We start from the raw sequence: 13,560 nt of genomic DNA on the forward strand, positions 1-13,560 counted from the left end.
TGTGCATCTGATGGTGTGCGATGGTGGGAAAATCTGCAAAAATCTGAAAATGATGAATCCCTGATAATTACTTTATATACACAAACATAAAATAAATCCAGTTAACCTGTAATCCTTCGCCCACAGTGAACAATTTGCCATTTTATGATAATTCAGCTGTTGATGATAATGATAACATGAATACTGATGGAGATGGGTTTGCGTGTGTTCAAAGGGTAAGTTCACCACAGCCAGCGATGTGTGGGCGTTCGGGGTCACTCTGTGGGAGATGCTGAGCGTTTGTCAGGAGCAGCCGTACTCAAACCTGACAGATGAACAAGTGATTGACAACGCTGGGGAGTTCTTCAGAGACCAGGGCAGACAGGTACAACACACACACACACTGATGTAGGGGCATACAGAAGCCCATGTTCTTGTTTCTCATGTAGACATAGTGTACAATCTAAATTATGATTCATTAGATATTTTGTTAAGATGTACTGAAGCTCAGATGATGGACAGTATATCTAAATAAGAGAAGAGGCTTTCAGTGTCACTCATTCTCAGTCACTTATTCAAATAATAACTGTGCTCATTAAGGCTGTTCTTGACTGTCTGATGTTTTCTTGTACTGGGCTTTTGTTGGGTTTCATCATGTAATTTATGCCACTGAAAGTGAAGCAGCAACCAGAAAACAAACTACATAAGGCAGACTGTGTGGTGACTCATGATACCAGAGACCCACTGGCAGCTGGTCCACACCCACTGCTCTTATTAAGCTGTTTGAGCAGTTAGTAATTATACAGATAAATACAGCCAGATCACAAACATTTCAAATTTTATCCCACACATACATATTCACATATTTCTTTTAATGCCTTAAGAGTCACTAAAGTCAATAACACAGTATTCTGAAAGACCAACAACTAGTGAAATTTTAAATTTCAGTAATAATTTGATGTTTAAGTTATTGTTTAATTTGAATTCCCAGATTTACAAACTAATGTGTTGGCCTAAAGGCTTTTATCATGGCATAGCAGAGATTTCTGGCACGTCAAATGCTCCCAAGGTGGAGAAAGAAACAAGTCTGAAGAGGTCAAGACATCTGACCCTAATGAAGGCCACAAGCTGAAACGCGTTGATCTCATTATAAAGTTGTTCTTTACACTACATATGTTTCTGGATTCTTGATCCCTTTATCATGGCATGAAAGAGGTAGAAAGATGCCACAAAGTATGAAAAAGGAAGCTGTACCACTAATCCCCACCTCTGTGTGTCTTCCTCCCTCTCTCCCCTCCAGGTGTATCTGAGCAAGCCGGCTGTGTGTCCTCAGGGTCTCTACGAGCTCATGTTGAGCTGCTGGAACAGAGACTGCAAGCTCCGCCCGTCCTTTGGCTACATCCACTCCTTTCTCACCGAGGACGCCATGAACATGGTGTAATGATGCAAAGACAGAATATAAGAAACACAAGAAGAAAGGCGACGTTAAGAGCGGAAACGTCTTGCACGTTCATGCATCCTCGCTACAAGCGAGGGAGGAGTCTGAATCGGTTTGGTGGAGGTGCTGCACAGCAGGAGCAGATGAGGAGGGAGAGTGGGTTGCTCGCTTTCATATTTTGTACTTCTTGGGTGGATGGGGCTGAGATGCCGCTGGTTCGGTTTTTTTTCCAAGTCAGACCCCAAAACCAAACTAACCCCCAGCTTTAGATAGGTAACAGATCGAGCTACATTTCACAGTGGTTGGTGGTGGGTGCAGTCTGCATAGGAACTTTCTCTCTTCTCAGATACTTAACATACAGGGAGAGTTTGTGTGACAAGTGGTAAGTGCAGTAGAGTTAAGGTAACAGGACGTTGCGGAAGCTAAACAACTTTGACCATAGAGAACTAGAAAATGTACAATTTTGAAGTGACATGACTTTGTCAACTCAACATCTCAAATACATGCTGGGTAACAGCTGAAGGTGCTTATGCGGTGTTGTGGCTGAGCAGTGCACCTACAGTACAGAGACAAACTGCACACAAGGATTGTTGTCTTAGTATTTATGGTATGTACAGCCTACTGTGCACATTTAAAGCCATGTGTTTCAGTAAAATTACTCCCAGCTTCAGCCCCAGTGGCCCATCTCAGAAACAAAAAAATGTTAATTCACTCAAAGTCTACAAAAAGATCTTAACGATGGCTTACTCAGCTAACTAGAACCTGAGTGACAGTAGATCTTGCTGTTTTTTGACCCTTTATTGATCCTCTTTTTGAGCCCCACAGCCTTACACAGTGACCCACATCCACAATTGTAACTTTTAAGTGGACTAATGTGAAATGGTGCGGACCAGACAACAGCAGCCCCCTTTCTGCCCTCAACCACCGACCCCCATCAAAAAAGTTCAAGAAGATTTTGAGCCACAGAGAAAAAGAACTGTATCCCTTGTGCCTAATGGACTTCTCTGAGGAAACAGGCACAGAAGAGGAGATTCTGCTGCTGCCGATGAGATTTGACCCACAAACTGGAACGGCTTTTCCAGGCAGAGACATTGCTGCCAGTGAGGGCAGTGGACAGGACATCTTCAGATGTGCCTGCTCAGGTGTTTTGGCAATTTTTTTGTATCTGGCTGTGACCCAGATGCAAAGTATAGATGAAAAATTCCACAACCAGCTGCACTTTAAATCCTACATGCGTATCCCCGGCCATGATGAAATCCTTCTCTGTGAGGGGCCTGATATGATTCCTGTCAAGGTGGATTTTAATGCATTTCACTCGCAGTGATTTCAGATATTTGACAAGGGAGATCAACATGCATCACAGATGTATTTAAGACACAGTCTGTCTGCCTTTTCAAAATCCTCTCCTACAAGGCATCGCCAAACCATTGGATGTAAAATATTATTTTAAAAAAAAATGGAATGGCACCATTTCATCTCATTTTAAGCGTATGACAAACTTTGTTCTGAAACTTTCAGTGTGCTCAGACACGTTTACTCATCGAATAATCTGTTTCTGCTTATCCAAATGCATTGCTGTATTTTAAAAACACAGTCATGGCATTGCTCAAACAGGGAATGCTGGGAGTCCTGATTTTTGTGTGAATGTCAGCATCAATCTCTGCATTATCCCACATTAGTACCTTAAGCTGACTGCGGTAGTATCAGTCGATCTACCTTACTGATTGTATAGCACTGTAAATCAGTCCTGACATGATCAAGATTATCAAGTAATACATGTTTACTGATTGCAAATGGTTGTGCCATTTGAGTCATTTTTGATACACTGTAGTTCAACTAAACCCATATTTTTCTATATACTGTATGTACTTAGACACTCCTTGATGTCTGATTTCGTCCTTTTGTCTTTGAAGCTGAACGTAATAGTATGTACATATTTTAAGGACAGAATTGTAATATCCTTTACTAATATATGGAAAGCTCTTTGTTACATTTGGGGTCTTCTGTATCTCTGTAGAATGCTTGCTACCTTGATGCTATTGTAATTCATTGTGTTGTCTATTTTTGTAGATGTTTTAATAAAGTTAACCTTTTCAGTTAAATAAACGTGTGCTCCACAGTGTATTATATCAGTCACCTGAATGACTGAAGAACAGACAGCAACAAGTTTCAGTAATTAAACCATATTTTTATTGTCTGCATTAACTTTTCACTACAGATACCTACGTGTTGAATATTTAACACTAGCAAGAAACTTTCACACTTATAACTATGTTAACTTAAAAAAGGACAGATATGCAACAACACAATTTTCATAAGAAAGGTAAAAGATTAGTCCCAAAGAAAATACGAAAGGAGTAGAGACACATTTGGCTTTCATCTACAGCATGGCTTATGATCAGTTGGATATAGGAAATGTTCCCTGACAGAGTTGCAATAGGCTTAAGAGAGAAGTTGGATAGAAGTTCAAACTTCTATCAAACTAGAAGTTAGATAGTTGAGGAGTTTCTTAACCAGGCACTTGGCGGTAACAAGATGTATAAGGCTTGGCAACTGGCAAACTTTGGACTGATAGTGAAGAGGATGAAAAAAAAAGAGAGGCAGCCTGTGAGGTCCTGATAAGAAGTCTTTCAAAACCTCCCGTATCTACAAGTTATAAAATGAGCCAAAATCTACAATACACAGCATCATAAGATCATGTATAGTTAGTACAACAAATGTTGGTTTATGTCAGTTTAAACTTCAGGCAGCAAGCACATCAAAGTTTGGTTAGTTTGTGATGTTACTTCTTCGCTCTTGACATATAAAAGCCAAACCTCAAGAAAACACTGCAGCAGAGCCAAAGGCCTACACTTTTTTTCCCACCACAACACACTTTCGTTGCTTTCAACAGGAAACCCTTATACTTTGTTTCCATCGACCACTTCCTTTCCCTTCATTTTGAAACACAAATTAAAAACCTTCCACATGCAGGGCAGCTGATATGATTTTGGGGCTCGATAATGTGGTCAGATAATCTGCAGTGCACTGGCGATTACAACAAGACCTATGAAATAAACTAGCACACCCCCACCTTTGTCTTTTTATAAAGGACTAGCAAACACTATGTGGTGGTGAGAGGTCTCAGCAGCATTTTATGACTTGAAAGGCACAGGAAAAAAAAAACTGACTACAGCCATAAACTTTGTCTATATTAAAAAGTTCTAAAGTGAACGGCAGTTTATTGACACAGTCCCTATGCAGGGAAAATGACGCTGATTACAGCAAGGAAATAAAAAACTTGCATATTGAGGGTTTTATATAAAGCATCAAAGACAAAGGATTTCCTACAAGGACCATTACTGGCTAATAATCATATCCCTTACAGCTGCTACTGCTATCACTCATAGCAGCTAGCACACCACCACTCATCAGGCACATGACTAGAAACCACATTAATGAGCACTCACATCCCTGGAAGAGGATGGAGGACGATCCAATAGAGACACACTAGGGATAAACATGCATGCACACAAACAATCAGACAGGACTACAGTGTTGAAGTGGTGACACAACAGTGGTTATAGGCCCAAAGAGCAGATATGGAGCTTCTTGTCTGAGTATTGGTGACACATCCTCTCTTTCTCTTCTTAATGCACATGGATGGGACTTCCTGTAGCCTGCGAAGTCATCAAGAGAAATATGAGATTATTATTACTTCATTTCTCAGTCTGATATTTTATCTGTTTATCACACACAAACTCAAATGCATACTCTAGTGTACCTGAGAGATGTCGACCCCGGTGAGTTTCTCCACAGCGGCAGGCAGCCTGGTCATGATTTCAAGCACCTCTCCAGCCAGCTTGGCCGCTCCCACCTCTGAGCCACCACTGGACACCATGGTGACTTTCTGGGTGGCCGACAGTGGCTTGCTGATCTCTTCTGCCATCTGCAGGACAAGAAAGAACACAATGAACAGGATGTTCTAAAAGGTTCCACATGAATGATGTGATGGGAACAATATAAAACAGAGCGAAATGACACAACAATCTGTATAGATAAAAATGGGGTTTAATATGGAAACCTGATCCTTTTCTTGAATTGAATATTTTAATATGTTGAGAGCCACAAGAAGCAAAAGAGGAATTTCTAAGAAAAACAAATGTATTTTTAGAATAATAATATATAATATCAGAAGAGTCAAATAAGACCTTAATATTGGTTAATGAAAAAAATAATAATATAACTCTTCATTAAGGAAGCAGAAGGATGTAGGTAGATGTAAAAAAAATAATTTGAAAATATTTTGAGTCATGAAATCAGTAGAGTGGACAAACAATCCTCAAACAATAATCAATGTGACTTAATGTGAATCACAATAATGTGACTCACAATGAAATTGATACCAAGGACCTTCCGTCATGCGGCCCTGCTGATGATAACAGCAAGTAACAAGGATAATAGAAAACTAATCTTTTTAAAAATCTATGTAAAGTGAATGGAGCAAAATTAGTTTCATGTGGATTAATAACCCAAAAAAAATATATGAATAAAATGAACACCAGGGGTCCATCATAACGTTATGCTGTGAAGACAACAGCAAGTCTACGGATTAATAAAAAAACCCCACATTGCACAGCTCTATCATCCATCCATCCATCCATCCCATACTGACCAGTGGCAGTTTCTCCAGCAGCATGTCCACCATGGCTCCTTCTTTGTACTGCTTGAAGGCCTCTGCCTTCTTATTCATCTGCTCCGCTTCGGCACGGCCCTTAGCCTCCGTGGCAAATGCCTCTGCCTCGCCTCTCATCTATACACACATAAATGTACAGATTTAAGATTACAATAGAAGTGCACAGAACTACAAGCACTAACAGAAGTGACACTCGGTAAAAGGGAAAAGAACGAAAGATACAAATGCAATATGATATCCATTAAATGAGGAAAGGCTGAGCATTTTTAACACTTTTCACAAATAGCAGTAAAAAGTGAGTCAGAAAAGAAGGGAAACATGCTGCAGGACTCACCCTGATGGACTCGGCCTCAGCCTCAGCCTCCATGATGAGCTGCAGGCTGCCAGGAGAGAAGAAAAGACTGAGATCAATCGTACAAATGGACACTCCTGTGGCCGCAAATTGTTCAACTGTAATAACTGATTTTCTTTAGTTTCATTTTATGCCTCTTGATGCGGTTCAGGTTTCGGATACACGTCATTTGATTTTTATGGTTTTCAGTTATTCAATTCTCATCAGAACTATATAAGACAACAATATTACGCTCTTGCACTCACCGCTGAGCCTCAGCCAGCCTCTCCAGGCGGTATTTCTCTGCTTCTGCAGGCTTCTTGACTTTAGCTTCCAGCTCTTTCTCCTTACGGGTGATCTCCTGCTCCTGCAGCATAATCTGCTGTGTCCGCTCCACCACCTGAACCTGCATCTTCTCCTCCTCAATGCGCTGCTTGGTCTTGGCCACCTGTCGACCGAAGAACAGGAAAAGGGAAATTCCTATATTAATCTAACCGAGCCAAAATTTCACCAGCATAACAAAATCACTAGAGTACTGTACCTGAAGCTGATAGGCCATTTCTGACTCAGCCTTCTTGGTGTTGACCTCAACATCATAGGCTGCCTTTTTCAGCTCGAAGTCTCTCTGGGATTTTGCCATCTCAATCTCATTCTTGTACTGAGCTGACACCTTCTCCTGCATGGCTTGAGCCTCCTGTATGTACAAAGTGCCAGGACAGGAATAGAGGGATTTAATTTTTTTTTTATCATAATGATGATAAAGTTATACTGCACAACATAATTGTAAGCATTCACACATTGTCTATAGAGGCAAACAGACAGATTAACAGAAATGAAGCAAGAACAAATGATTTTACCCTGATGACAGCATCTCGTTTGTACTGAGCCTCTCCAATTCTGGCATCCTTCTGCACCTGGGCCGTTCTGGCTTTACCCAGTGAATGAAGATAGTCCTAGGAGAGCGAGAGAGACAAGAGAGAGGGGGAATTAGTGACGATTCACCACAAGAAAACACAGGCCAAGCAGTAAAAAGGGGAGGATCATACAAACAAAAACAAGAGATGGCGTGATTACCACAGAAAGCACTTAGGCCTAATTCATCCCTAATGTATGGGGGTTAGGGGTCGGTTGAGTCAGAGACTGTGAGTCAATAGCGATCACTGAAGTGCATTACTCTAACAGAGCAAATCAAACACTAAAAGCTTTCATATGAAAAAGATGCAGGCGTACAGTGACACTACAGCTTCCTGTTGCCTGAATAACTCTGATGTCTTGATTATCACATTTTTGTAATTAGTTGTGGCATAAACAGACATAAAGTACCTGATCATCATGAACATCTTTGAGCGTGTAGCTGACAACACCAATCCCCATGTTGACCAGGTCAGAGGAAGCGACCTTAAACACCTGCTCTGAGAACTTCTTACGGTCCTGGTAGATCTCCTGCACAAAAAGATACAGTTATTACAGTCACAATGAACAACAACACTTGGTGGGTAAGTTGGCGTTGATTCATAAAGCCTCTGAACTAACTTTTATGGGAAGGAAATGCCCATTAAAGATATTTCCTGCCTTCTCTTTTATGGGCAGGAAATGCCAAACAAATGCATTTTAATAAGTGTCAGTGCACCAACCTCCACAGTCAAGTGGGCGATGATGGCTCTCTGGTGTCCCTCCAGTGTTTCTAGTGCAATCTGGGCAATCTCAGGCTCAGACTTGCCCATGAACATCTGGCAGGCGGTGGCCAACATCTCCTTGTTCTGTCCCTGGATCTTCACCTGGAAAAAAAAAAAAGAGAAAAGTGTGGTCTAGACCTTTGAATCCGCCCGCTTGACAGAGTTGACTGATTGAAGGCAATAGCTTGGCCAGACAGTAAGCACTACAGTAGAACTATGATACAACATAAAATGATCTCAACAGGGACAGAAATCTTAACATCTTTAAGCCATTTACAATTTAATAAACCCCATGAGTAGTATAAAAATCAACATGCAAAAATATGCAACTTCCTTTACAAAAAACCAACGAGTCATTTAAATTCTTTATTTATGGGGTGTTCAATTGAACCAGGGTCCACAGTCCAATATTTTTCAAGTGTTATCCATTTACTAACAGAAAATAGCCTTAAAAAACTAAACATGAATGCCGTGGGCTTTGTATTGATGGGCCATTTTGCTATTGCAAATACTGTACTAGCCCGAATATAACATAATGTTTTATTCTGAAAATTACAGTTGAAAAAGTGGGAGTTGTCTTATATTTGAGGACAAGACAATTACATGTTCACAGGTCAGAGATCATTTCTGAATGAGAGTCTACCACTCCTACAAAGAGTGTTGCATTATGGGTTGCTTGTAGCCTTAATGCTGCTGGGCTAGTGGATGTCTCTAAGTCAGTTTATAGTGAGTCTGTTAGAGTTGGTCCTAAAAGTTTTATTAGCTCAGTTTAACCCGCATGAGTTTCCGAAGGCTCATGTAACCTGTTTTTCTGCCACGAAGGGCATAAATTCATGACGAGTGAAAACAAGTCAAACGCCTCTCCCCACGTCTTTAGTGAAGAAATGGATTGCGGACTGATCTGTCAAGCAGCCAAGAATTCTGTCACAGTTGATGAGGAGCTTAACAAGACAAAAAGACAATCTGAAAAATTGTATATGCTGGAGAAAATCATTTCTGCGCTTCCAACAGCCAGACAGGAGAGAGTGTGACTGATAGACAAGCTCCACAAATGTGCGAATTACGTTCTGCTTTAATGGTAATATTTCACTTTTACGAGAGAAAAGGCTTCAAGGATTAGGACTCTCTTCTCCTTGGATAAATAGTATCTTAGGGAAACTCTCCCAACAGGACAAGTGTGACAGTGTGTTTTTCCAAAGACAGATGTTAGTAAAGGGGGGGTCCTCTTATGTTTGGGCCAACACAGTATCTAGGTTTAGACTAGTTTAACTGTCCTCTGTGCTCTCTACATACTACGTAACTGCTTCCTATCCCTACATACTATAAACCCTCCATTAGTATGCAGGTCACACAGAGAGCACCAGGCCTGTATGTGCAACAGCCTATTTCTGGAGACAGGCGTTTAGATACGAGCTACCTCTCTTCCCGGCCTACAAGAGTCTACACAAAGTATTTTCAATCTATTATAATATCTTTGTTTATGGAAATATACACATATTTAGTAATAGCCCTGTACTATTTAAATCATCCAGTCCTCAAAGCATACCTGTGCAATGCCAGTGACAGAGATGGGGACACCATGGCGAGTGTAGACTTTGTCACTCTTCACATTTAGAGTCAGCGTGTTGAGAGTGATTCTAAAACAAAGGGCATAAAATCTGAATCAGAAAACTTCGTCACAAGGCAATGGAAATTTGTCTTTGCCGTGGCTCACAGAGTACACACAAGATAAAAACATACATGTAGCAAAAATACACACAAAGCATCACACAATTATATTACAGAATGTACATGTAATGTTAAAAATGAAAGGAAGGGAGGAATGGATGAAATATAATAGGAGAGAGCGAGAGCAAAAAGCAGAGCAACAGAGACAGACAGGGGAAAGTAAATCAATTATCATCCACAGAGGCCACTCCCCTAAGCTCTTAATATGAGCAGCAGCCCAGTAACAGAACAGATACAGCACACATTTACTTGTTATTGTTAACTGTAACAAATGTGTCTTTTGTTGAAAATGATCTCCCTTCCAACACATCAAATCATGCAGGTATGTAGTACCTTCAGAATATAGAATAATAGAAATAGAGAATGGAAATGGGATCACCTCTGGATCTGCTGAATACACGGGAAGACAAACACTCTTCCTCCAGCAATCATTAGAGGAGGAGAACGGCCAAAGCCTGGAGGGTGAGAGATAAGGTCAATGTAAACATAACATCACCATGTAGCAACATACAGCTAGTTAACTTTAGTTGGGTCAAGGTCAGCATTCAACTTACAACCCCACATTATAAGAAATGTGAGTAATGCAATTCATCCACAACACCTTTTGTGAAACACATTGAAGCCAGTTGACAAAGCCTACAGATTACAGCAAGCTGGGAAATTCTTACTGTCCTCTAGCCACATGTGTGACCTCAGCACTCTTTATATTACACCATGATTTGTTCACACAGTGTTCCTTACGCAAACCTTAAGGAAAAAGTCTCTTTTTAAAATTGGTTATCTAGCAGCGGGATGTATTGTATTATCAAAGGTATTTTTGCCATCTGACAGATGTCCACTGTCTGCCTGGAAAGATAAAATATTTGCCCAGGGTGATCCAGTCCAATATTTCCACAGATTATACCGAGGCCAAGATGCTGAGTACACAAAAGAAGCTAACTTTACTCCCAACTGACAGCAAGTGTTGCTCAATCGCATCATCACAGCACATGTGATGATTAAATCACTGTCATGACACAGTTTTCTTGCTCTGAAATGTGTCTCCTTTCACAACAATATATTATGACACATTACATTGTAGTACGATGACCTCTGAAAAGCTTATAACAACATTACAGCATTGTGGAGGCTGGAGGGCTGCCAAACAGGGAATTTTCTGTGTTTCTAAACATCCTGTGCTAGTGAGAAAAAGTATAAAGGCAAGATAAATCAAGCAACTGTCTTACCGGACACCACCATGGCTTCATTGGGTCCACATGTGTAAAACATCTTGATTGCTGCTTTGAGGCTGAAATTTTAAGCAAAATTTTGTCAAAGTCTGAACATTTCAACAGTTAACTGAAATAAAGAAAATATTATGTATGAAAGAAAATGTTTATTTATGCACAGCTGTTTCTTCAACTTGAAGAATGGGTTCACAATTTTTCAAGTCTGCCTTAAAACAATAGTCACAAGCCCAAATGAACACTGAAATAGGTTTTTCTTGCCATAATCATTCCTCCTGTTCATACTGAGATCCTAAGATCCCTTCCTAATGCACTAACAATGTAAGTGAGGGAGGACAAAATCCACAAGCCTCCTTCTGTGCAAAAATGTATTTAAAATATGAAGCTGCAGCCGCCCAAATTAGTCAGATCAAGTAGATATCTTTCAACATTACAGTCTTTTTAATGCCCAAGTCCCTATTTTTGTTACTATACTTCCACCGCAGCTCAACAGGGACACACTGTCCAAGGAAACACAAAGAGGGGATTTGATGCGAAAAAGACCGTAAATGTGGCAGATATCCATATGACTACCTCAGACTAGTGAAGCCTCATAAAAGCTTCAGATACACTTTGAAATGCATTTCTGAACAAAATGTGCGGACAGTTTGGCCACCATCACTTACATTAAAAGCACATTGGAATGGGATCTTTTACAGCGAGAAAAACCTCTTTCAGTGTTCATATGGACACCTGACAGACTTGAAAAATTGTAAACCCGTCCTTTAATGGCAGCAGCACACACTATTTTCTGGACTTCGGTGCATCTTTAATGCATTTTGAATTGATGCCAATCCCATAAAATAATAACAATAATACATTTTTACATTTAAACATCTCGTCTGAAGAGTTAGCTAGAGTTTTTTATTGAAGAATTTGATTATTTGGGTGTAAAGGGAGTCAACATGTATGCTAGCAGGCTACAAGAGACACATGTCTATGTCACTCATTCGTGCTGAAAGACTTAATTAACTTAAGCCTCCACATTTCCCATCAGCTCCATCAGAGCAGTCGGGTCGGTGTAGAGTACGACTTGTTCCCCTTGTGCAAAACCCCACGATATACACTATATTGTTAAATAATAGTTAGAGCTGCAATAAACAACGCGGTCCGACTATCTAACACCGAATAACGGGCTACAAAGTTTGCAGCAAAGCAACTTCAGCAAACGACAGCTAGCATAGCCGTTAGCAGTTAAAAGGAAACGGATTCGTTCAGGAGTAGATAACGCCTATGGAAAAAAAAACAGAAGCCAGTGTTTATACTACAGCTATTACCAACGACTAAACGATACAACGAATCAAGTTGGTCATCAACTTACCGATATTCAGTCAACAGAAAAAGCAAGCCCTTTTAAGTATTCAGGGGTTTGTTTTCACGGTCAGGTAAGGAGCCGTTTCCCGTCAGCCGTAAACTGGAATGACAAAAATGTCTGTTTAGCACACAGAAGAAGAAGACCACGCCTATTCAGATTCGGCCTCACTACTTTCGCCATCTAGCGGTGGATCGGAGCAACTACACCTGCACTGTGTGTGACGTAGTAGAGAGGACGCACTACAAACAAGGGATGTGTCATGCACAGTGGTGGAAGACGTATTCAGATCCTTTAGTAAAGTACCAGTACTCCATTACAAGTAAAAGTCTTGCATGAGAAATCCTACTTAAGTAAAAGTACATAAGTATTAGCAGCAAAATGTAGTTAAAGCAGTAGAGTAAAAGTAGTCATTTCGTCCCTCTGACAGATATATTATGACATCATTAGATTATTAATACTGAAGCATCAGTGTGTAAGCAGCATGTTACTGTTGTAGCTGCTGGAAGTGGAGCTAGTTGGAACTGCTTCATATGTTTAGTCCAACTGGTGAGCGTTTTGCATGTAGAGAGACTGTCTGGCAATCCTCAGCAGTTTTTCAGAATATGAAACCTGATGTTACAGCACATCAAGGATCAATAGAGCTCTCCCTTATGTGTATAAATGCCATTGTACACTTTTCTAGATGAGCAGTGAAAACTTTAAAATATTAATGAGATTGTTGCCCTATTGTTTTTTCTTTTTTGTCATATTGTTATCATCAATATCATGTATATATATTTTCTCTCTCTTTTCATGGGATGGGGGCTTTATTATTAATTAATTAATTTATTTATTTTATTTTTATTGTACTTGTATTGTACATGACTACCTGGTTTAAGTATGTCTTGTCTGCCTTGTCTTATTATGTGTGCAAAACCACTACGAATAAATGTTCAAATGCTACTTTAGTCCAGTTGTTCCCAACCTAGGGTTCGGGCCCCTCCAAAAGGTCACAAGATAAATCTGAGGGGTCGTGAGGGAGGAAAGAAGAAAAAACAAAGCTCTGATACACAAATCTGTTTTCAGTTTTTGGATTTTTTCTCTAATCTTTGATTTTTGTTGAAATATTGGATCATTTGAACATTAATTGAAGTGAAACCACGTGAGAAGTATA

General features: G+C 40.1%; 2 protein-coding genes across 6 annotated transcripts in view; one reads left to right on the forward strand and one right to left on the reverse strand.

Annotated features, from left to right (window-relative positions):
• ddr1 (discoidin domain receptor tyrosine kinase 1) overlaps nucleotides 1-3,523 on the forward strand; it is a 40,550-nt gene extending 37,027 nt beyond the window's left edge. For all 4 annotated transcript variants that reach the window (XM_044360077.1, XM_044360075.1, XM_044360078.1 and 1 more), the window contains 2 exons: nucleotides 215-364; nucleotides 1,280-3,523. In XM_044360077.1, the coding sequence (XP_044216012.1) occupies nucleotides 215-364; nucleotides 1,280-1,420 (291 nt within the window). In that variant the 3' untranslated portion in view covers nucleotides 1,421-3,523. The remainder of the gene's footprint in view (nucleotides 1-214; nucleotides 365-1,279) is intronic.
• A 61-nt stretch (nucleotides 3,524-3,584) lies between these two features.
• Nucleotides 3,585-12,546, reverse strand: flot1b (flotillin 1b). 2 transcript variants are annotated; one of them, XM_044360186.1, is made up of 13 exons: nucleotides 12,414-12,546; nucleotides 11,054-11,115; nucleotides 10,207-10,282; nucleotides 9,646-9,736; nucleotides 8,058-8,201; nucleotides 7,747-7,866; nucleotides 7,281-7,376; nucleotides 6,965-7,117; nucleotides 6,690-6,871; nucleotides 6,427-6,472; nucleotides 6,072-6,209; nucleotides 5,181-5,345; nucleotides 3,585-5,076 (listed from the first exon to the last, which is right to left on the reverse strand). In XM_044360186.1, exons 2-13 carry the CDS (start codon nucleotides 11,094-11,096, stop codon nucleotides 5,047-5,049), a joined length of 1,284 nt encoding a protein of 427 aa, XP_044216121.1. In that variant the 5' UTR covers nucleotides 11,097-11,115; nucleotides 12,414-12,546; the 3' UTR covers nucleotides 3,585-5,046. The 2 variants fall into 2 exon arrangements, with proteins under 2 accessions (XP_044216121.1, XP_044216122.1); XM_044360187.1 differs by lacking the exon at nucleotides 3,585-5,076 and having other exon boundaries at nucleotides 5,172-5,345.
• Nucleotides 12,547-13,560: the final 1,014 nt, after the last annotated feature.

This window comes from Thunnus albacares, chromosome 8 (genome assembly GCF_914725855.1).
Source record: "Thunnus albacares chromosome 8, fThuAlb1.1, whole genome shotgun sequence".
Lineage (NCBI taxonomy): Eukaryota > Metazoa > Chordata > Actinopteri > Scombriformes > Scombridae > Thunnus > Thunnus albacares.